Raw genomic sequence first — 24,670 nt, forward strand, 5'->3', positions numbered from 1 at the left:
GTCTTGAAGCAATATACCCAGCATATTTAAATTAGTTATTTAAAGCCAATAATTGGATTTGTCCATATTTTACTGTGAGACTAATACTATGCACTAAATGTTCTGCTGAATTGCTTCTGGAAGGTTCATTAACTTTAAATAATGAATTTTTTGATAACAGTCAGGAGGATCAAATAGGACAGATAAGGGAACAAGGTGCATGCCATTTTTAATCATATGAAAAATACAAAAAAAAAAAATATTCTTCCATGTTGTGATTTTATGGTTTATTTCTAAGATTTTTGATCAGTTAGCAGAATGTGTTCTCAGCCACATTGTATTAGCATTGCAAAAGGTCAAGGGTTTGATCCCAGTGAACACACATACTGATAAAATGAATGGCTTAAATACACTGTCACTTCGGCAAAAGGTGTCCTCTAAATGCATAAAATGTAAAAAACCTAGACATGAAGTACATAAAAAGTAACTGGTGATTGAAGAAATACATTTTTGATCTAACCTGTAAATACCTTCTCCACCAAAACAAAATGGAACAAATAATAAAACTCATTGTTTATAACATGCATTAGTTTTGCCCCACAGAGCCTTCACAGCAACCCCCTGCAATGCAGCTGTAGAAATCTGCTAATACAGCAAACATAATTGACATTGTAACACTTACACACAAATGAACTTTATGGGGACATTTTACAAGACTTTTTAAAAATCTTTTGTGTCCCCAGAGTAGGTGTGAAGTTTTATTTCAAAATACGACACAGATAATTTATCACATGTTAAAATTGCCACTTTATAGTGTGAGCAAAAATGGGTCATTGGTATGTCTTTTAAAATGCAAATGAGGTAATCTCTGCACTAAATGTCAGTGTCCTGGTTGTATAGTGCAGATTAGGGGCGGTATTATCCCCTTCTGACATCACAAGGGGAGCCAAATTTCAATGACCTATTTTTTCACATGCTTGCAGAGAATGGTTTACCAAAACCAAGTTACTGGGTTGTTTTTTTACCGTTTTCTAGGTTGTTGGAAGCACTGGGGACCCAGTTATAGCACTGAATCATGGAAAAAATTTTATGATATGTCTTAAGGTAAATTGAGTCTGCAACAGCCATAGTAACGTTACTTAAAAAATAGACGTAGGAGAATATTAACAGATAATTGTCATTCAGTCAAACATCATCCTGAATAGTAGCCTAAATATGATATTTAGAGATTTTTGGAAACCTGGAAGTGAATTTGATTGTGTGTATTTGTAAATGGGCAAAGGTCTGTAAATCTGCACATTTACTTTGCTGACCAATACATCCCAACTAGACATGGGTGGGGCAAAAGCGTGTAAGAACTGGCAAAGGGTTGGCACTAAATAATGACATGGTGACGATTTAGGGTGTTGGAAATGTGATGTAAGAGACAAATTTGTCAAAAAACGTAAAGCTGTCATAATGACCTCAACCCCAAACAAAAAGAGAAGTGTTGTAGGCTACACATAATTTCGATCTGCCAATATCATTCTCGCTCTTATTTCCACTGGTAACGGTCTGGCATGTGCTGAAGAATCCCTATTCATAAGAAGTGAAAGGCGCCTTTGTTGTACGCCTTTCGCATTCCCGTTGAAGGATGTGAAAAGGAAGAGCCAGTGGCAGTAAGTAGCTAGACAGATGCAGACGGCACCGCCTACTTTGACTGACCAGTAGCGCGACCAATACGATTAGCTGACAGAAAAGCGCTTCAACACAAACCTGCGAAAGAAGGCGGGGCTTTTCAAATACGGTTCGGTGCTTTGCGTGAGATGCTCCCGTATTTCTCTCAGCTATTGGTCGACTTGCGCGCTTGGAGGAGAAACCTGCCGCTGACTGAAGAGGATCACGTTTGAAATTCATTTTATCCTTCAAAAAACGTTAAATAAGAGACGATGGCCTCAAAGTGCCCTAAATGCGAAAAGACCGTCTATTTTGGTAAGTTTGTTTTATGTTTACCTCTATATTACTCCGTTTAAATGAACGTAAGCGTGACGTTTTGACGTAATAAATTACAACCACGCTGTATTAGCAGGAAAAACGATTGTTTGTTTGTTTGTTAAAAAACACAGATTTAGGAAGTCGAAACAGGATTTACACACAACAGTGTTTACGATAGATATTATAAATTAAGTTTGTTTGCAAATTACGTTATCACCAACACGAATCCATTGTCAAAATAGGTAACGTTATCTATTTGCTTCACTTCGTGATTGCATACTAAAGTAAGTAAAGGAAAATGTCCATGAATTCAAACCTTACTGTAGATTCCAGTGATGCACAGATACAACATTTGTCAGCTTTAACACTTAAATACTGTTTTGTGAAATTGCAGCCAGTTTATAAAACGAAAATTGCATTGCCCACTTATGTACAGTAATAATACAGCTGTCTGTAATCAGGCTAGAATTGCTTTATGTTCCACTATTTTCACTAGACGAGTTGTTATTTTTAACTCTTTAATGAAGACTTTAAGGTAGAAGTCAATTTGCTTTTATAGACTTGGATGTTTTCTTTCATAATAGAGCACATGGCTCTTTCTGTGACTCTCTCTTTTTCTCTGTCTGGTGAGCCAAAAGATTTGTACATTTATACATTTATATCTATTTTCTGCCCTGTATTAACTTCTGTTCAATATATACAATTCAAACCATTTAAGCGCTTGAATAACCTCTTTCCCACTTGACCTTATCATCCCTGCTCTCATATTTATAAGTTTTTTCATCAGTGCATCAGTGCCTGTGGTGAAAACTGAGATGGTTATTTAGCTATTATTTATGTTGTATTAATCTGTGTCAACATAAAAGCCATGACACAAATACTAAAGCTGTCTGGAGGTTTTAAATCAATAGTACGAGATGGTGTTATTTAAAAGCGTACTATGCAGCTCTTTGCATTGGCTTCGTGTCAGTGGTTGAATTGAGACATCTGTTATTTCAGTATGTCTCAACTGGACCCAGATTTTACATAGGTGGTCCATCAAAGTACGAAAACTGTTCATCATGCAAAAAAAAAAGTAAACAAAGATGTCCATGAATTCAAACATTACTGTAGATTCTAGTGATGCACAGATAAAAATGTGTGTGCAGATACTAATATCCAATTACTAAGAATCATATCTACCAATAGATACAGACAGTTTTGTGTCACGAAGTCCTAGAAGCACAGAGCGTACAAACTGTGACCCAATTCAGAAAAATCACACAGCATGAGATCTGATGCGTTTTCTACACCTTTTCATTGCCAGGATACAATCTGCCCTAAACATCACTGTTTTTAAACAATCGGCCGATGTCCAATAGTCAGGAAAAATGCTTTTTACCGCCGATAACGATTATAAGCTGATATATCAGTGCATCCCTAATAGATAAGGACATAGGGGTGGTTTCCCGGACAGGGATTATTTTAGGCCTATGTTTAATTAGAAAATATAACTAGTTTTTACAAACATGCCTTACTAAAAACATTACTTGCATGTGTGCATTTTGAGGAAATACAAATGGCACTGACTGTATTTTAAGATATGTCAGTCCAAGTTTATTTTTAGTTTGGACAGCTCTTACATTTATTTTAGTCTAGGACTACAGGGCTCCAGACTAACTTTCTTTACTAGGAGCACAGTGGCCCCCAACTGACAATTTTAGGGGCGCAACCAGAAAATTTAGGGGAACACACTGTAAATCATCATGCTAACCAAATATTCACATTTCTACTAATTTCCACTGTATTACTTATTAATACTTTAATGATAGATGCAGAAAGTACAATGTGCTGTTTCAAATTCAGTGTCACATCACAAAAAAAGGTCAAATTTACTGGTCGCACATGTGCGACTGGATGTAAAATTCAGTGGCACACTCTCAAATTTTGTTGGCAAAATGCCACCATTTGGTGGCAGTCTGGAGCCCTGGACTAGTCTAATCCCTGTCTGGGAACCGCCCCAATAGAGTATGCGACAGAGAGAGAATGAAAAATAGACAATTTTATATATATTTCAAAGGTTTTTAAAGTCTCTAACATGCACAGCCAATAAATTATTGGCTTATAGGACGAGGGTGTCACACAACCTGTCCATCAAGGTTCAAGGTTCAAGTTTATTATAAGCCCAGAGGGCAACATTTTCCATGTTGGCATCTGCCTAATTTGGCTAGTTATACTAAGGGACAGATAAATGTGCACTAAAATACTGTAGCTGATGGGATGCACAACCTTTAACGTCAAGAACAAAAGATAAGGGAAGTACTTTTAAAAGTTGATAAGTCTATTTATCTCGCTATCCTAAGAATGCACCAATTACACGCTTAGTTGCTTTTGGCTATCTGCATTTAGCATTGTACTTTCCCTCCTATCTATGACCCTAAGAGATCAGTTGTAACCAACTATCTTATTTCACAAGGGCAAAGAAATGGTACGCAAAACATGCTATAAGATGCATGGATACTTACAGATAATACCTCTACAAGTGTTAATGAACACAGGTTGTATTTAAACATATTTTATTGAGTGTAAATAAGTATTTGGATCGGTGCTTTATTGTCAACACGTAAAGTGGTCCATGATGTCATAGTACTAAAAAAGAACAATATAGGGTCTCACCTCAGACCTCTGTGTACGTCATAAGGGAGTTGGTCATGAGGATGTAAGTGACTGTTCTTTTATTAGGCATAAGTTGAAGCCAAAGTACATTCCATCCAGCTGTGGAGGAGCAGGGGCGCGGTTCAAAACTCCTATTTTGGTCCTCTTCAGCGGTGCCTCTAAATATGTAAATGTCACTAGGTGGAATGTTTGAAAAGTGAAGGTTATATATCCAAGCCTTCAGTCAAGAGACGTAAATGGAAACCAGGAATAATGGTTTTATGCTTGAATTTAATTGAATGGATTAAAATGTAATCACAAAACGTAGTTGTATTGAATTAAAATGTTAAAAAAATTACCAATTTCCGTTTTGGTTACAAAGTCTGTGGCTCCAGAGTGACGTTTTTTTCCAAATTGAGTTTGTGGGAGTCAGTGCGTGTGTTCCGTTAATTCCTTTCTGACTATATCCTGTTTCAGACTTAAGTGGTAAGCCACCGTATTGAGTGGAAAATCTTCAAACTTTTAGCTTTACTGTTGATGCATTTATTGAACAGCTGGTAGCAGATGCTGTATAAAGAGCTTTAACTACTTTTCAGAATGAAATCAAAAGTTTTCCTTTTCTCAAACATTCAGAATAGATGGAATTGTAAAAAAAATACACTTGGAGGAATTGCATGTTTAATTTAAAAAAAGGCAGCTTTGTTGATAAACCCTGCAACAAATTTTAAAAGTTTATTTGAATGAAAACATGTCATGTCTTATTAATTGCAAACAGCATTGTATCAAAGCTAACAGAAGAGAGAATGATGCCAATCCATGATGGCACTGGAATTTTATTTGCCGCTGTCCCTTCAGGGCCTGTACTCATTTCTGAATAGAAGTAAAGAATGCTTTCTTTCTTACAATGCCAGTCACATCGAAAGGAGAGAGGGCATCTCCATCATGTTTTCCTTTGGTTTCAGCAATAGAAACATTACTTGTCTCAATGCTTGTTTTGCTCTCATGTACTTTACACAAACATTATTGTATGTATGGGTACTAGATACAGAGAGTTACTCTTTGTTCTTAGGCCATCTCTTTGTCGTTTGTGCCCATCTCTCTCTCTGTCTCGCGTACACTCACTGCCTGCGCCCATTGCGTGTTTTCTGCATGGCTACCCCACAAGCTGTTTAAATTTGCAGAATCTGTTATATAATGCTGCTTCTTGAGTCTTTGCATTCTGCTTTAAGCAGAATTGTGTAATCTTGGGAGTCAGAATGGGGGTCAGGATTCCTAGCAGGCATGAACCTCCACCATAGTTACGAGTCTTTTGCCTTTTGTGTTACCTGAGCCGTTATGTAAGAGCACTTCGTGTGACTAGTCCTTAAACTGATATTAATCTAATTATTTCTATCAAAGACTTGTAAACATGCATGATTTTTACATGTACTCTACTGATTGTTTATGTATCTCCATATATTTGCTCTACTTAGAGATATGCATAAAAAATTAGTACTGCATGTTTTTTTACCTTTGTTTGGATTGTTTATATGTTTTGTGTGTTTAAAATCAAAATTTGTAAACAACGTGGCCATTTAAAACATTGCTCTTTTTGTTTGAGCATCCTGACCTTTGAGAATGACATGTTCATCATTTCAAAATAGCCAAATATTAAACATACCAGAAAGATGTCATTGCTCTTGGTATTTGTTTTACAATCTACTGTAAGCTTAGCAATGGATCGTTATGCACATTGCAATATGCATATCACGGCGGTTTGCAGTAACTTAAAGCATAACTAAACCCTAAACCAACTTTTTTTAGTTAATGATCTGTAAGAATGATGCTTTATTAGTGCTGTTCATTGATTTTAGGAAGTTTTTTGACATTTTGATATAAAGTGTTACAATACTACAATATATGGTGTAAAAACGTCTGAGTGCTGCCCTCTTCAGGTTGAACGGTGGCTACTGCAGTTGAATTTTCCTATTGGATGGTGGGTTCAAAAAATGACTTGTGACGTAAGCAGGTTCAAGATCACCATGCCCTTGTTACGATCTCACCACACACTGGTACGAGCTTAGTTCGATCTCCGTTGGGATCTGCCCACTTTTCTTGCATTTTTCAAATATTGCCAGTGGGTGGAGTCAGGCTCTGACCAGGGGTTTAGTTACGCTTAAAAGTATTACTGTTTTCCAATATCGCATTTTCCTTCAATATCATCGCTGTGGATAAAAGCACCTGAAAATGTTTAAATGGATAGTTACTTTTTATTTCGAATTTTAACTAAGCATTTTGTTATAAAGTGGCCGGATATAAAGCTTACCCTGCTTTGTATCGGAAAAACATATTGGTCAACCGCTACTTAAAATTTACTAGCACTGATTAGCTGTGATGATGAGTGTATCATTATCTGCAGGGAAGCTGAGCGGTGCATGAGGCAGCATTGATTTGTACTGACAGCCGTGGGCATTGCAGTAGCACACATGCACATGCAGCTCTCAATCAGGCTAGAAAATCATGAGGTTGCTTAATTTGTAGCGGGAGAAACCCGTCCTAGACTGAAAATGCAGACATCAAGCTTGTCGGGCCTTGCATCAGCCGAGAACAGCAGGCCCACATCTGTGCAGCAAAGCCCTGCAACCACACCCATCCTTTTCCGCACTACTGTATGGAAGTTCACAGGCCAGTGCAAATTGGAAATCCAAGCTTGCAATCAGACAACAATTTGAGACTTGTTTGGAGAAGGAATTGCCGCACAAGAGTGGACTGTTAGGGGCATAATCTGGCGGTGCACGGCACTGTTTGCCATCATGAAGCAGAAGGGTCATTAAGTGTGTTCTATAACATCATTCGCTCCCAGAGCATGTGTGCTATTTATAGTTTGAAAAAAGCGGAGGATCATGGGAACAAACGGCAGCAATCATTTCCCCGCTTCCTGGAGCCGGGAAGTGTATTTGTCTGCATTTGAGGTGCCTTTACCCCCATTTCAGCTCATTGTTTAAGCATGCGTGTTTGGCTGTGGCCTGCGGGACCCTCAGGTGCAAAGCTGGCGGGTTGAACTGTAATCAGTGACTTTAAGCGAAATGCCATGCTGGACCCAGATGGCGTGCATTTTGTTTTTGCTGTGAGGTGCAGGAGGATACAGTTGGAGAGAGAGGGCTACTGTACTAGTGCTTTGAACAGATGGGTCCATAATAATAATTGCAGTATTGGAAACAGATCTGTCTTTGTATTTAAATAGTTTTTCAAGTGTTCAAGTACGGTCATTGCACATTGCATTTGAGTATGATTTCACTAGGACTTGCTTGGATAGTTTAGAGTAGCCAGTTGTCACTCACTAAGGAAGATGATTATTTATACTGACCTTTCAATGTTCTGCTCTTTCATTCCTAATAAAATTCATTATTTAAGAAAGAAGGATTTTGGATGTTGTTGAGGATGCAATTCGGAACCCGTAGGGTGTTCAGCTGGTTAAATGTTGTTAAAGCCTAATGCTGTTTATCTGTGATTACACATCTCAGACTTTGCTTAAGGCAGGGTCAGCATGTTAAAACCCCTTATTTCTGTCTAGTTCTTTTCGAGTAGAGCATACATTTGTTTCTCTGTTTAATTTGTCAGCGATTATAGCCTAATTATTGGCTGCAATTTCCTTTAAAAAATGTAGAATTTTTCAGCCTCTATTATTTCCATTCTTTATCATTTATTCTGCATTATGTCATTCTTTCTTTTGTATCACAATGTGGTATGGGAACACAACCTCGAACGATCGTAAACAATTGCAAAGAGTTGTTAAGTCAGCAGTCAGGATTACTGATGCTGACCTACCTGATCTTCACGACATTTATATTTCCCGTTGCAAGAGGAAAGCTGATTGAATGTTTAGTGACCCCAATCATTCAGGAGATGCTACCGTAGCATTAAAGCCAGTACCATCCATCTTAGTAATAATTTTTTCCACAGGCGGTCAGACTGTTGAATAACTGATGCACTTTTTTATGCACTTTTCGGTCTATGTCTCTAAGTATTCTCGTATGTCTGATGTACTGCATGTGATGGAGCAAAATGCATTTCATTGTATTGTACTAAATACATATGACAACAACAATAAAAAACAATAACAATAATTCAAATGTTTTAATTGAACTAGAAAATGTTTATATATTGACCTAGGGCTGGGCGGTATGACTGTATATTCCTTTACCATGAAATAAAATGTCAGACGTAATGCACTTTCTATTCCGTGCATTCTGCGTGATGTAAAAATGTTTTTAGACTAAGTGTGGAATCCGCTCATAACAAACTAACAAGTAATTTTGAAATTTCATAATAAGCGCAAGTGCATCCACCGCGGAGGGGGTTTCTAGCTCCTTTGCTCTCTTTGTGCTCATGCAGCAGGTCTTTATGCAGAAGTCTCTCGAGGCGCGTCCAAGGTGCTGTGTCGCCAAATAAAGAAAGTACTTCTCGCACACAATGCTACAGGTATTAATCCTGCCTGTATGTTGGTGCATGTATACATACATTTCATTTTACTTTTTGCCTTTTTTTTAAAGTGCACCTATTTCACTTATTTGCTAAAAACGTGATTTTGTGTATTTGGTATAATACAATGTGTATGCGTGGTGTGTGGTAAAAAACACATTATTTTCCACATACCGTACATTTTGTAGCTCCAGCCTTCCTTCTTTGATTTTGTACAAAACTCATCTGCAAAGTGCTGTGTCCCTGATTGGCCAGCTAATCTGTATGTTGTAATTGGCCTAAATACCTCGGATGTCAGCCGGAAATGTGACGCTCCTTACTATGTTTGAAAGATTCGCCCACAATGCAATGCTGACAGGAGTTAACTGACAGGCTGTGAGTCAAAGCGGGAGGCATTATGATAATGACCAGGGTCCAAGTCAACCGGCCCAGGAAGTAACACACACTTAAGTGAGCGCAGCTTTTAAAGTATACTCATCGTGGCTACGTGCAAATGGCCGTGTTCGACATGTACGTAATACAAATAATTTCTTATTCAAATTATTACTCTACCAGGCTGTCAGGGTAGCACTGATTTGGCCACATTTACATTACATTAAAACATTTAGGATAGGTGAAGAAAAGTAACCAATCCACCATTGCAAACACAGTTTAGAACAAACAACAAGAAAACACAGAACAGGAATCAACCATTATGGTGACGAAAATGCTCTACAGTTTCTGTTCTTGGAAGAAGTAAAAAAGAAAGAAGAAAAGTCGATGGGTGTGTGTGCAAATGCTGTCTATTTCCTTTGTATAATTGTTTGTAGTGGAGTGTCCTGTCTCAATATTTTCACGCGCATGCACAATTGCATGTGGACTGTAACGCGCACTGTCTGAGTGGTCTCAAATTTTGGGCCGCACGTGGATGGTCCGCGCGGACCCTCCTGATGACGAAAATGACGTCATGCGGATGCCGAACATACGCAGACATCCCCAGTATACCTTCGGCTTTACACACCAAAGAAGGAAATGTAAAATCCTGAATCGGACCTAGTTGCTCTTTAATGTAGGGGAGAGCGGGGCACAACCTAACCCTTTTGACTTTGGTTCTATCATTTAAAAATATTTATTAATAAGTTAGATTAATATTTTTTTACACAATCAACACACACATCTCTGCTACAAATAAATATATTCAAATATATATTGTTTATATATCTGCCTATAATAGATGAATGTGTGGATATCTATTGTATTGTATTATGCATCAATGCATATAAATATATTTGACTTCATGCAGTATTGTGCAGACCGAAAGGGCGTGTGGCGTCAATGTACCCTGAGAACTATTTGAAACTTGTTTTGTGTTTTACAGAAAATGACAATATAATGTAACTAAAAAAAGCCATACAAAATCAATTAGCACATTCAGACTGAAATGGATGAGCAGAAAGGTATAACATGAATGTAGCTTGAAACTGCATTGGAAAAATTTGATTTCATGTGATCTTGTTTAATACTTTTCACTTTACCCTTTCTAAATATATCAGATTTCAATCGGATATCCACAAAACTAGATTTGCACTGACAGTGTAAACATAGTCTTAAGACGGATGGCCACTGTACTGCAAAGTTTAACCATCAAACAAACAAACAAACCTAAACCTACCAGAGCCCTTGGGAATTACTTAAAAAAATTACAGACAAGTGTTTAGTTGGAACTAAACTCCGGCTGGAACTAAACTCAGGAGATTTAAGAGCTACAGTGCAGTTGAAGATTGTCAGTCATGACTTAAAGTTTGTTTCTTTTAACTGTACAAGCCAACCAGACATTTATCAACCCACTGGAGTCATTTGTATTACTTCAATGATGGATGTTAGTGCTTTTTTTAGCTTCGCAAAGTTGACCCCCATACGCAATATAAATAACATGATGGCATTTAAATCTAAAATTGTTTATATTCAGCTAAAAAGAGGAGGTTACATCTGGGTATATTTGAGTGTACTATTCCCTTCTTTAGATAAAGATGGGTTTCTCATGTAGTAAGATTCTATGAGTGCCACTTAAGTCTTACTGTTATGAAATCAGTTTGATAAATCTCGCACATTAAAGTTGATTTTGTTTAATCTTCCATGACCTTGTTTGGTAGAGAGAGTGATTTGTTTTCATCTACAGTACCTTGAAAATGAGAGCTACAACACTATTTGCCCACATCCAAGCCTGCGTCTTCCGCTGAGGTGGCATAAGCGCACTTACGCGAAGGTGCTTTTAATCTCACATCAGCGCACATGGTTTCATTTACAGTCCTTTTGTGCCTGGACACAGCCCATTAAACTGAACCTCCGTGGTGTTCATGGATCATTTCACTCAGTGTTGGGGTGAAGCTGTGGGGTTGACCACAGGAAAATGTGTAAGTTCTTAATGCTGATGGAAGATGTTACCTCCACCAGCAGGACAATCTAGACATTTAGCAACAATAAAGGAGGAAACTAAAGAGATTACCCTCCACAGCTCAAAACAAAAAGCAGAGCTGATTATCTGCGATCAGGTTTACATATCGCACTATAACCCCTCTGTCCTTGCTCATTAGAGCCGGACGATGTGAGGCATCATAACCTTGCATATAATCTTACAAAACATCCATTATGGCTCTCGGTGCGTCTATGACTCTTATCCAGGGTAACATGACTCTCTAATGAAACCCTGACTGGTGGAGCATCTATCCTCTCTGGTTGGATACCCCCCCAAAGGGACGTACAATATCACAGTGCTGTTAGGGATATCTCTGTGGTGATTGATTGTGTATGGTTTATAACGGATTAAGGGACCGTGTAGTCCTGCAGACTTTATTGGAACATAACCCTGACTCCAGCAAGGTTGCTGAAATATTTAGGTGGAGAAACCTAGCTGTAGATATTTGTTTACACAGCTCAAGACCCTTTACTTTTTAACAGAACTTTAGGAATGTGTGATTGGTCTTTTCAGCTAAATGCACAATTAGGGATTCCCTCCAGCCAATCAACAGAACTCCTCAGCAACCTTACACAACAAAAGACCTCCATTGGCAACTTTGTTTAAAAGTCTATTTCAAAACCTCCACCAATTATTGTTTTTGATGTGTATTTCCTTCCACAAACAAATTTAGGGTTGTTCTGATTCCAATACTAGTATCGGAAATGCCGCAGATACCACAAAAAAATTCTGGCATCAGAATCGGCAAGTACTAATCTAATACCATTTTCTATAACAAGACCTAGATATGCCCGATTAGCTAATGCTAAAGCTAACGCTGCTACACCCAGGTATCGGATCAGTACTCTGTATCTGAAGATACCATGAGGCCAGTATAGGAATCTGTACACTGTAAAACCTGTAAAACGGTCAACTTAACTCAAACCATTTAAGGAAACCGGTTGCCTGCTTAAACCATTTAAGTTTTAAAACACATACGTTTAAGTACTGTGAACTTGAGTCATGTGCAAATATGCACTTATATTTAAGTAGTGTGAACTTAAATATAAGTGCATAACTGCATATGACTCAATTTCTTTAAGTTCACAGTACTCAAATGTATGTGTTTTAAAAGTTAAATGGTTTATTGAAACAGGTGTCCTTAAATGGTTTGAGTTGAGTTAACTTTTAGGTTTTACAGTCTATTGGGAAGAGGAAAAAGGGTATCGGAACGTCTCTAAACATAATCGCCGCTGGATCCGATATACTTCGCGCCAAAATAAAGATGTATAAAATGTTTTTTTTTTTAATGCTTAGAATAGCAAGATAAGGTAGTTAAAATACTCTTATGTTATATAATTGTATTTCAATTTTGCGCTCTTCACCTCATCGTTCTTTTCAATTTAATGACAAAATGAATTGGAAAAGTGGATGTAGAATAGGTTTTTCCCAAACTGGTGGTTCGTGTGGGAATTCCAAGGGGTTATAATAGATTACAAATAATACATTATAATTAAATTAATGTAAATAAATCTTTTTAAAACAAAAATCTAAATAAAACACTTATTTACGAAAATATACATTATATTTGTTTAATCTGCATGTCATGTGACCATTACACAACACAACAATATAACTGAGAACTCATGCAAAATGTACAGATAGTATACGTTTTATGTACAAAAATTTAAATTACCACATGAAGGTCTAATAACAAGTAATAATAACAATAACTATGTAAAATGCTACTGATAAAAACTTTAAAACGGAAGAAAAATGTGATATTATTGAAATATTTACTTACCCTTAGAGGGTAATTCAAGAAAAAAATATTTAGGTCAAGGGGATTTGGCTGACAAAAACAATAGGGTCTGAAAACCCTTGATGCATAGGGTTGGGCTCAAATCGAAAGATAAAGGTTGGCAACCACTGCTTTATGGAACCAAGCAGCACAACAAAGAACCTTAAGGAACCTTTATTTTTAATAAGGCAATGCCTTAGCATAACTTAGTGAGTTTTGGGCAGGTTAAAATTTCAGACAATCCCCTTATATTGTCACCCACATGCACTTTTCAAATGGTTCATCTCTGTGTGGGAGCACTTTGTGTGTTTCTGGAACAGTATTATTTTGCTCAACTATACATTTGGCCATATAAATCTCCTCTTCTTGGGATGAAAGTGATCTCTGTTACCCAGACATAGACCCCCCAAGAGATGAACTAAGAGGGCAGTAGGACTGAAAGAATGAAAACAATACTTTTCCAGACGGGAAAGCGAGGGAGGAGGAGGGAGCAGAAGGAAACAGTTTGTTCTCCCTGACCGATTATGCCCAGTTCTGATAAGAGAAGGTGTTTCCTCCTTCAGCAGGAGAGTTGTCTCAGCAACTCATTGTATGGAGACTCTGATATATAATTTGAAGGAGTATTATTAGGTCTGGAGAAGTCTAGCGGGGCCCTCCTATAGAAATGGTACAGGAGGGGAAATAGAGAAGTCTTTGTTAGTTGTCATCACTTTCCAGCTAAATTTATCCCTCTGCCACAGCATTTCATTGTGTTGCACATCAACACATCTCAGCTATGGAAGAATCCACCATGACCTCACAAAATATACAATGTGAAATGATCTCATTGCCTGCCAGAATACAAATTCCCAGACAAAAACACAAATCATGAAGCTATGAAAACTATACAGTAAAGCAACCATTAATAATAATATGTTAAGACAACTGTTGACGTTGAGGCAAGAGAGGTTCTTTGCTTTAACCTTTAAAGAAATGCACAGCATTCTTTCCTTTTTTAGGCAATTGGGTTTTCAGACAGGAAGTGTCATAATGTTATTCCATGGCACATTCGTTGCTAATCAGGAGCTGCCGCTTCCAAGATACGGAATGAGGGGAAAGTACAGCAATGAAACCGGCATCAGATTTACATCACATCACATCATCACAGTGCAGTATCTTATCCCACAGTTTAAGGATCAAAAATGTTAGGGCAGTCCATTGCATGTCCACAAACATTATTTTTTTATTATCACAATATGAGACACGACATGATTTGCTTTATGTCTTGTGAAAGACCGAATACAACATTGATGCAGATTAAACTACCCAACTGTATATAAAATGTACCAACCTTAGAAATAACCAAAAGTGAAACGCAACATGCACAATAAAAATCATTTATAATAGCAAAACAGTGACAAGGACCTTTGCTAAATCTACTCTGATAGTTTACTACAGTTCTGAATGTTTAAACGTCAAATGCGCATTGAAACTTGGGATAGCCAAGGCTGTGAATGATCCATTTATGGATCCTTGGTTTCAGGGGTAACAAAGGCCACATTTGGAGGCGTCATGTGAAGGAGCCTTCAAATTGGGACAGCCTTTGTTGCGTTTTTACGGCCTTTAAAGGATGCAGCCCCTGAATTGGGATACAAACACTGTGTTTCGAAAGGGAGGGGTGAGCTGTGGACTGCTGTTGGTTGCAATACACAATCTCACCACTTGAGGCCGCTAAAACTCAGTGGACCTTTAAACAAACCTCATCTCAAACCTAACCCAAGTGCATAGTTTTCTGCAATTGACAGAAATTATGTCTCAAAAAAGGTGACATGTTCATAAGAGATACATTTTTAACTCATTCCCCGCCAGCAGTTTTTGTGTTTTTCTCAAAAGTTTCACAAAATGCCTTCCAGTAAAAAATATATATAAACATACAAATATATCAAATTAAAGAACAGACCCTCTGCTTTCAAACAAACAATAAACAAACAAACAAAACAGGGGGAAATATTTTTTCATCCTATTTATATATTTTTTCTCTCCTTATAAACTCTTACGTTTTTCTTTGAAAATATATTTTTTTTAGCAAAAAGCTGAAATAATTGCATTTTTGTGAAGGAATTTTGTTAGAGATCAGATTCAGAATGATTATCAAAACATACACAAAGTTTAAAATTAGTAAATAACATTTTGGCTTCAATTTTTTCATAAATGGGTAAGTGCCATCTAGTGTATAATTGCGGTATTGCAGATTAACATAAAAATTCATCAGGAACATGCAAATGTTATCTCTTAATTGACAAGATAACTCGTCAATGGCGGGGAAAGAGTTAAAGTGATCAGACTTAAAGCAATATTCACCTAGTGGGTGCAAACAGGCGCAAACAAAAAGGAGAAAAACGCGAGTCATACTTTATCTAGATAATGTCATATAGAGGTGGGCTCTTTTGATGTAACCACACAGAACACACTAGCAGCCTTATAGCAACACGCTCCATTCCACTTAAAGCACTTTTGGTGTCAAACACCTTCAGAAAGTGTCAAAATCTAGTTCATAATTGTTTTCCTCTCCTTCTGCTTGCCTTCTAGCTGAGAAAGTGACATCATTGGGGAAGGATTGGCACAAGTTCTGTCTGAAGTGTGAGCGCTGCAGTAAGACCCTGTCAGCAGGCAGCCATGCTGAGGTGAGATAATGAAAGCTACAGATCAAACACTACCTCTCTTTGCTGTGTAACAGGGGAAACTCAAACTCCTAACAGCTGAGTATTGACTTTATGACATTGAACGTTTCCATCAGAAGGTCAGCAGTTCTGTTTAAAGAGTACTACTCCAGCATTAGGACTAAAGCACACGTCATGTGGTGTTATGTGTTTATGTCTCGCTTGCACGTTCTTGTAGTATGCCACACACAGCCTTTCTCACTGACTATGTTTACATGATGCGATTATTTGCTATAATCAGAGTAAGGATTTAATCGCAGTACATGACTGGAGCTAACCTCTTCACTCCTGTTTACATGCAGTTTTTATTTTCAGATTATTTAGAAAATAGCCCAGTGCAGACCACAAATGATGGACTCACATATACTGTCCACTGTTTTAACAACATTACATGACAAACGTGCATGTATTTCTTTATTCGGTGCCGTGATAAAGACAGAAATATTATGACGGCTTAAATAACGTGACAGCAGCGTATTAAACCAGACTGCTCATTTAAAACGAATTTGCGCTTCTTAAGGTGCGTAACTAAAACACACACACATACTTCAGATAGTGCGATTTAAAGTGTTTACATGGCGTACGCCACCTGTTTTAATACGATTATACTTGATGTGATTATGAGCTTAATCACATTATTTTTATCAAAGTATTGTGTTTACATGAGGTAAAGTATAATTGCAATATTGCCAAAATCCGATTATAATTGCATTATGAGGGTGCATGTAAACGTGGTCACTGTTTTTTAGACATCTGTGTGAAATGCAACATAATGAAATGTTTAAAGTCCTAGATTGATTCTCTTTATTGATGTGCTTAATGTTGTGCATGTCCAATCTCCTGACCAGTCTACGACCTGCATAACATCCTGTTACATCACACTGTGACCAACTACATTTGAATTGCAGCAGAGAAAACACAAATGTTTAGAGCCAAATTATTCAGGATCTCTTTTAACATAAGCTTTAAGATTATAGCTTGACTGTTGCATTGGAAAAATGTGTGTGTGTGTGTGTGTGTGTGTGTGCGCCTGGTAGTTATCACGTTGTGGGGACCAAAGTTAATTTTTTTAAATTAATTTTTTAAGGTTAAAAAAATCACTGCATCCATACCTTAAAATCACTGATAAAACTTAATAGATTTGGCACACACAAAGTAAAAAACAATATCAATATATGTTACTTTTTTTCTTTTAGTTTTTATTGACATTGAGACACAGGCGGTTTTAAAGGAAAACATCACAGTTTTTCTATATTTTACTAAGTTCTTACCCCAAATTTTTTTTTTCATTAATTAATTAAGATTAATTTACAAATACCTATCTTTTTCAGTGTGTGCACTTAATCTTTGTACAGCGTGTCGTGAGCATTTAGCTTAGCCCCATTCATTCCTTAGGATCCAAACAGGGATGAATTTAGAAGCCACCAAACACTTCCATATTTTCCCTATTTAAAGACTGTTACATGAGTAGTTACACGAGTAAGCATGGTGGCACAAAATAAAACGTGGCAATTTTTTAAAGGATAAAATATATATTGTAAGGTACTTAGTTTGCAGCAATTTGACCTCGGGTGCAGTAATATTGATGGAAGTTTGAACGAGAGGGGGAGTAGTCAGAAGTGATGATGTTACTGCGCGTCGAGGTCAAAGTGCTGCAAACTACAGTAAGTGCTCTTTCACAATACAATATAGTTATCATTTTTATCCACTTAAAAATCGCCACATTTTATTTTGTGCTGCCATACTTACTCGTGTAACTACTCATGTAACAATTTTCTAATTCCTGCATGTTTAAAAACAAAACCAAAATCTCAGACGCGCAAATGGATGGACACGCATCCTTTGTATTAGTTAAGCATTTAGGACGGTACACCTCTCAGAAAATGTACAACTAAAGATAATTTTAGACGTTTAATGACTATTTACTAGGGATGCACCGATAGGATTTTTTTGGACCGATGCCGATACCGATATTAAACACTCGTGTACAATAGTATACAGTTGGTCTATTAGTTGGTTTATTTCTGCATCAAATTATTTTTACTGAACATGGATTGGATCTAATTAACATTCAACTGACCAACATAATAAGAGAGACACAAATTAAGCTAAAACAAATATAATAAGACAACATGACAACCTTCAAAGGTGGTTTTTGCTATTCAGCATTTATTTTATTAACAACATTAACTCATTTTTTACATATAATGGATTTCTTTATGCAGTTAATTAATAAACAATCGGTATCTGCCTTTCTCGTGCTATTGCCGATATGCCGATGGTTTCAAATTCATCAAAAATCGGCCGATAAATATCGGCGGCCGATACATCGGTGCATCACTACTATTTACTGTCTAATACAGTGCTGCGGGGATTATATAAAGAGTGTCGTTGCAAAACGAGATAACTCCGTTTCTAACATTTTTTTTGTCAAAACATTTATTATTATGTTGTCATGTTATTATTTCTTTTATAAAACGGTTAGTTCCAATCCTTTATTCTTATTGGTCAATAGGTGTGCTTTATTCACGATAAAACACAGCTATGACTGCTTCACCCAACAGTTCCATACATCACTGCGCCCTTAGCAACACCCTTAGCAACCACACGTATCAGTTTGTTGTTTTTATTTGAGCTTTCATGCATATTACACATTGGAACACATTTTTGTTCATGGTCAGGGTCTATTTTTTCTAGCGGAAGGAATGCTTTTTATTGATTTAACTTCATGAAAGTTGCACACAATTTTTTTTTACTTTAGTATTGTGTGGTAACCGTTTTATAAAAGCAAAAAGGTTCTTGAAGCAAGTGCTGTATCGTGAATAAGTAACGGCTGAAGGGGTTGCAGGCACTCGTGCCTAACAACGCCCTTCAGCCGTTACTCATTCACGAAACAGCACAGCCTCTCGACCTTTATTTCTTACTTATGGTGCTACTTAGCTGTATTTTTTAAGTTATTAAGGTTTAAATAAAAAACAGCAGTTGAATTGATATTAATTGGAATGCACAACCAAAAAACGAGATTTCTGAAAAATAAAAAATACGGAGTTATATCGTTTTGCAACGAAACTCTTCATATATATTCCTGTAGGCCAACCTGGAAGTTAGCAGGACACTGTTTTTTTCTAACAAAAAGCCCATTCATTTGTCCCACAGATTTTTGGGAACATTCCATGGATAAATCTAAATCGGGAATTGTGCCCATGATGCGTTGTTTTTGAGATCTTTATGAGTGATGATGACGTTTATAGTCCCGAACAATGTCTGTAGTCCCATGAAGCAATTTGTTAGCAACCCTTTTTAAGACACGTAAAAGCTTTAAAAGTCACGAGTGGGGGCATTACTGCATTTTTTTATGTCGGAAAATATAACCCAAGATCTTATTTGAGGCGTTTAACCAAAATTCCATTAAGAACCACTGACTTCAGGACAATGAAACGGGAAGCGCTAAAATGCTTGCAAAACTCACTTCCGGGTTTTGCCTACAAAAATAAGTCATCCCTGAGGCACTCTATAGAAGTGCCCGTGTGTTACTTACAAAGTGTGCCGAACTTTTTTTACTTTTAAAAGTTTAACTTTTACAATTTTTAGTAAATGTTGCATCAAATAAAATGCGAAAATGTTTTGCAAATGTGATGATTTCTTATTGTTATTAATATCATTAAAATACTCATAATATCATTATAAATACTACTAGTCTATTAGTATTTAAACGATCTCTAAATATTACTACTAGTATTGCAAAAGCCAAAGAGGTTGTAGTTTTTTCAAGATCATCGCTGTGCACTCTTGATCATAAGTGGCACCAAACACTGCTCAACAACAATGTGAGACCGTTTCCATGCATGCAGAACCTCACTTAAAACACAATCCTTCCCTTTTCTTGTTGTGGATTCTGACAAACGGCATTCCTGTAATACAGTACATAAGACACACTTACTTTAGTATCTAAAGATGATGATCCTAAAGTATCTTTGTTTTTTTGGTGTAAAGGTTTAACAGGAATGGGGATATTGGGCGAGGGTTTGTACTTTGTCCCAAGAGTTGAATTGTCTGGGAAAAGTGTGGGTAGGGAAATCTACTCTTAACTTAAATGGGAGCTGATAAATGCGGGTAGTCACAACCTCAGACATCATGCCCACTAACCTTTCATGTCTAATGCATATTGCACACATAAAAAGCAAGCTTACTCCAGATGGAAGGCTTCAATTTGATTATCTGGCTTTCAAGGTGCACAGGTTTTTATCTGCTGTCTGGAAAACAAAGTGCTTTAGAGAGTTGCGTACAAAAACTCTCAAATGTGAATTTGCCATTTATGCCATTCATATAAAAGAGAAATCAATCAGTTTACTCTTTCTTGTCTATGGACGGTTTTGTAACATATAAATGGTTAAAATCTGGCTATGCGAGACGAGATGTTGGTGAAGTACTGAAATTCCCTCTGTAGTGTCATGTTGGAGCCCTAAGTAGATTGCTGGACCTCTTTAGCTAACAAGCATATCTTTTTCCTTTTACCTTATTTAGCATTGACATCTTACATCATGTTTTTCAATCACAGTCTTTTTTGACCTTGTCTGAGAATAGGACTCATTACACATCTGTCCCTTTGCATTCCTTTGAACTGGCATGAGGCCGCTGTACTCTTCCGTTCCTTTATCCTGCCATATGCAGTAACAGTCCCACGGCTGCCCTCTTGACGGTTCCCATGGCAACCCTTTCCCGCCGCTGGCCCTGAACCGAAGGTCTCCGGGAGGACCTGCCATTAAAGTATGGCCTGTCTTCAATAGCTCATGTACAAGTGCAGACACACAACATACTTTTAATGTTTTACATATCAACATAGACCGTGTCCTAGGAACTACTGCAAATGTTATCAAGGAAGGGAAGTTTACTGGATTATGACAAGGGATACAGTTTGTTCCTTGTTTGCACAAATACATACTTCTTTACGAATAGAGTCTCCAATATGAACAAATTATTGTGTTTAGAAGGCAATATATTTTTATATTATCTATTCATTTTCATTGGATTAAGTGTTAAAGTATTGACCATGCCTTTTCTTTTGTTTCCTCACAGCACGGTGGGAAACCATACTGCCACAAGCCATGCTATGCTGCCCTCTTTGGGCCAAAAGGTGAGAGGTGCTAATGTAACCAAAAGTGAAATCATGAACAGAGTCATGTAGTCAATCATGGAATGAACATTATTATTTGGTTAATACAAGGTTTTTAAATGATTATGTTTTTATCTCGGGTATATTTAAAATACACTTTAAAATGACATTTAGTAAGCTACAGAACCAATTTAAAGAGCGCCCTCTGCTGGGTATTATTTTTTATTTCCGATTTAGCAGTTATTGTAAAAAATAAAGATATCTGTAAAACACATTTGTATGTTTTTCATTGGTGGTGAGACATCTTGATGGTATTCTTGTTTATTTCCAGGTGTAAACATTGGAGGTGCAGGCTCTTATGTATATGAGGCTCCAGCCAACAATACACCCGCATCCACTGTGGACTCTGCACCTAAACCTCAGGAAAAGTTGGTTCCAGCTTCTTCCAGACCACCATCTAAAGGTAAAACAAAAACAGCAGCTGCTTTCATTCCTGGTTGAGGTGAATCTGTAACAGTGCCGAGTGGATGATCTCATCTAAAAACGTCTTGTATGACCACAGCGTCTGGGTCTTGATGACACTATGGGGGATTATGTTGGTCTTATCATAGCTTATCTGCAAGACAAAACATTAGCTCATTTTTAGATATAATTTAGCATGTATTCCTCATCCAGTTCTCTTAACCGGATATTTGTTTTACTTAGTACTGCATTGTTCTTTATAAATAAAATGCAATGTGTCATTAAAACTAAACACTGCGTAATGTGTTTTGTGCACACCTCTTGTTTCAGCTGGAAGCATCACTACTTTCTCTGGAGAAGCCAATATGTGTCCCAGATGCAACAAGAAGGTCTATTTCGGTATGTACGTCTCAAACCGTAGACCTCGGTTTATAATGGCAAGATATGTGCTGTATAACAGACATGCAGTAGAGCTTAAAAAATGACACGCCTTATTACTTGCTTATGGCAGCTGAGAAGGTGACATCACTGGGGAAAGACTGGCATCGGCCGTGCCTGCGCTGTGAGAGGTGCAGTAAGACCTTGGCAGCTGGCAGTCATGCAGAGGTGAGTGTGAAACAAAAGCTGCTTATAGTAGATCACAAAATTAATATATGTTAATTAATATAAAATAAATGTTTTTCTTATATTAAAAGCTTATAAATGCATATTTAATCTTTTTTTAGCATGAGGGTCAGCCCTACTGCCATAAACCATGTTATGCTGTTCTCTATGGCCCAAAAGGTACTGTGTATGAGATTTATTTATTTTTTAACTCTAGGGGGAGCCATGATACCATTTTGATTTGTTATAAAATTGTTAAGGGGATAGTTCACCATAAAATGAAAATTCTGTCATCATTTACTCGTCCTTATGTTGTTTTAAACTTTTTTCTGATAAACACAAAAGAAGATATTTTGAGAAATGATGGTTAACGCAAAGCAGATAGTGACCATTGACTTCCATAGTAGGAATAAAAAATATGATGGAATTTAATAGGTACCGTCAACTGTGTGCTTACCATCATTTATCAAAATATGTTTTTTTTTTTCATTTATCACAATACTTCCAACATATTTTTTCCTACCATGGAAGTCAATGGTCACTATCTGCTGTGTGCTTAACATCATTTATCAAAATATCTTCTTTTGTGTTTATCAGAAAAAATTAATTTATACAGGTTTAGAACAAAATGACATCCCTTTAAGTTTGGGACATTTGTAATTTGTCTTATCTCAAAAGAAAAATTGTTGTTGCGTGTTCACATGTGTGCCTTATTAGTTAGCATTAATGCTATATCAAATCACGTCTACCTTCATTTATTTATTTACTTAAATGTGATTTTATGTGATTTTTGTTTGTAATTCACACAGGTGTGAACACTGGTGGTGTCGGGAGCTACATCTATGACAAGGAGGTCAACGCTGAGGCACAGCCTTGATTTTTACTTAAGTCCTTTCGGATTCCTCGACATCATCACTATAATCACATCCACTTCCTGAACCTCACGCACTCTCACGAATTTCCCCGCCTTATCACGGATAACGTGCCAGTTCGGATCTTCCTGCAGAAAAGTGATGCCACTTACCACAACTTGCTCCAAGCTCCAAATGTACCCTTATCGTTCCACTTAATTTCTTCTTTTCCCTCCAGACATTTTGACTGACATGATATACACAATGTGATCATGTCTGACTTAATCCATGTGATTTATTTGTAATTTATATAATTGTATGTTTTTTTTATTTATGTATAATCAGTGTTTCCCAACGTTTAAGCAAAGTTGAAACCCCTCTACAAGGGGAAACCTGGATCCACCCCTGACAATACTGCATGTACAGTAGAACGCACTGTATGTCCCCTGTAGCACATAAAACAGCAGTTTTAAGTGTTTAAGAGTGCTTTGCTTTTATGCCATTTCAATCGTTTGCAGACAGGCAGATTGATGTCACCTCTGTGCAGGTGCAGCTCAGGAGCACATCACCATAAATAACATTCTCCAACCCAGATTTACTTTTGGCAGTATGGCAACATTCCTACACTAAAGGATTTTAAGAGATGGTCTGCAAGATGTACTGTATGCAGACAGTCAAGTAAATGGCCAGGCTCTTATTTTCTTTTAGGGGAGGACAGACTTTTTATGAGGTCACTCACTATTTGAAGTCCACAGGGATTGATGCCTGATGACTTAAAAGGCTGCAGCTAATATTTATGACACCAATCTAATACCATTACTTAAAGCGTGGAATCAGATTAGGAAAAGATATGAATACACATTTGTATTGTTTTAGAAGAACCCCAGTTTCTCAGTGATGAAACTGTAGTATTACATTTCTTCAGCTTGTATTAAGTTCAACTAGAATGTGCGTTTGGACTGTTTTTGCTATTATAGTTTGTATTCGCTTTAGTTCTTTTGATAACTTTCTTGCAAATAGATCCTGAAATTTGGTCCTGCTGCTTCTGTCTGTTTAATCTTGCATTAAAGCTTACATAACTCTTCATTCGTCTTGGATTTCATATCACATCAGTCACATTCTGTTTACGGTGTGTGTTATAACAGGAAGAGAGCATCATGGGATATGGATGGACTTCTGCTACAGTCACTGACTGACTGTTTCCAGTAATAAGTTTTAAATGGTTTAGAAAGCGTTGTGTTATGTTATAATCTATCACAATTTATTACTGAGAAACATTGTTGTAGTCACGACCACCTAAATCGAGACCAAGACTTCAACAAAAGAGACGAGGCCAAGATCTTAAAATAATCTCCGGACTGGACAGTCTCCAGACGGGAGACACTTAAAATGTTGTTAAGGTGCTTCCACAGCATCTGGTTGTCAATTGTCTATAGTTAGTCTACTTTTTTCAGTAGTTAAACTACACCTGTGTTTACATGAGTGGACTTTTTGAATTCTACAACTAAAAAATGACTGGGTGGCTATAAATTAGTTCTTATATAACGGTTAGTTCCAATCCTTAGTTCTGATTGGTCAATGGGTGTGCTTTATTCACGATAAAACACGGCTATGACCGCTTCACCCAACGGTTCTGTTTATCACTGCGCCCTTAGCAAC

The 24,670-nt window shown here is 37.2% G+C and overlaps 1 protein-coding gene across 1 annotated transcript; it reads left to right on the forward strand.

Annotated features, from left to right (window-relative positions):
* The first annotated feature begins 1,752 nt into the window (after window positions 1-1,752).
* On the forward strand, window positions 1,753-24,097 carry crip2 (cysteine-rich protein 2). The gene is made up of 8 exons (XM_065288525.2): window positions 1,753-1,950; window positions 15,852-15,946; window positions 21,059-21,116; window positions 21,427-21,558; window positions 21,888-21,956; window positions 22,069-22,163; window positions 22,283-22,340; window positions 22,970-24,097. Exons 1-8 carry the CDS (start codon window positions 1,908-1,910, stop codon window positions 23,035-23,037), a joined length of 618 nt encoding a protein of 205 aa, XP_065144597.1. The 5' UTR covers window positions 1,753-1,907; the 3' UTR covers window positions 23,038-24,097.
* The last annotated feature ends 573 nt before the right edge of the window (window positions 24,098-24,670 follow it).

Source organism: Paramisgurnus dabryanus, chromosome 17, assembly GCF_030506205.2.
Source record: "Paramisgurnus dabryanus chromosome 17, PD_genome_1.1, whole genome shotgun sequence".
NCBI lineage: Eukaryota > Metazoa > Chordata > Actinopteri > Cypriniformes > Cobitidae > Paramisgurnus > Paramisgurnus dabryanus.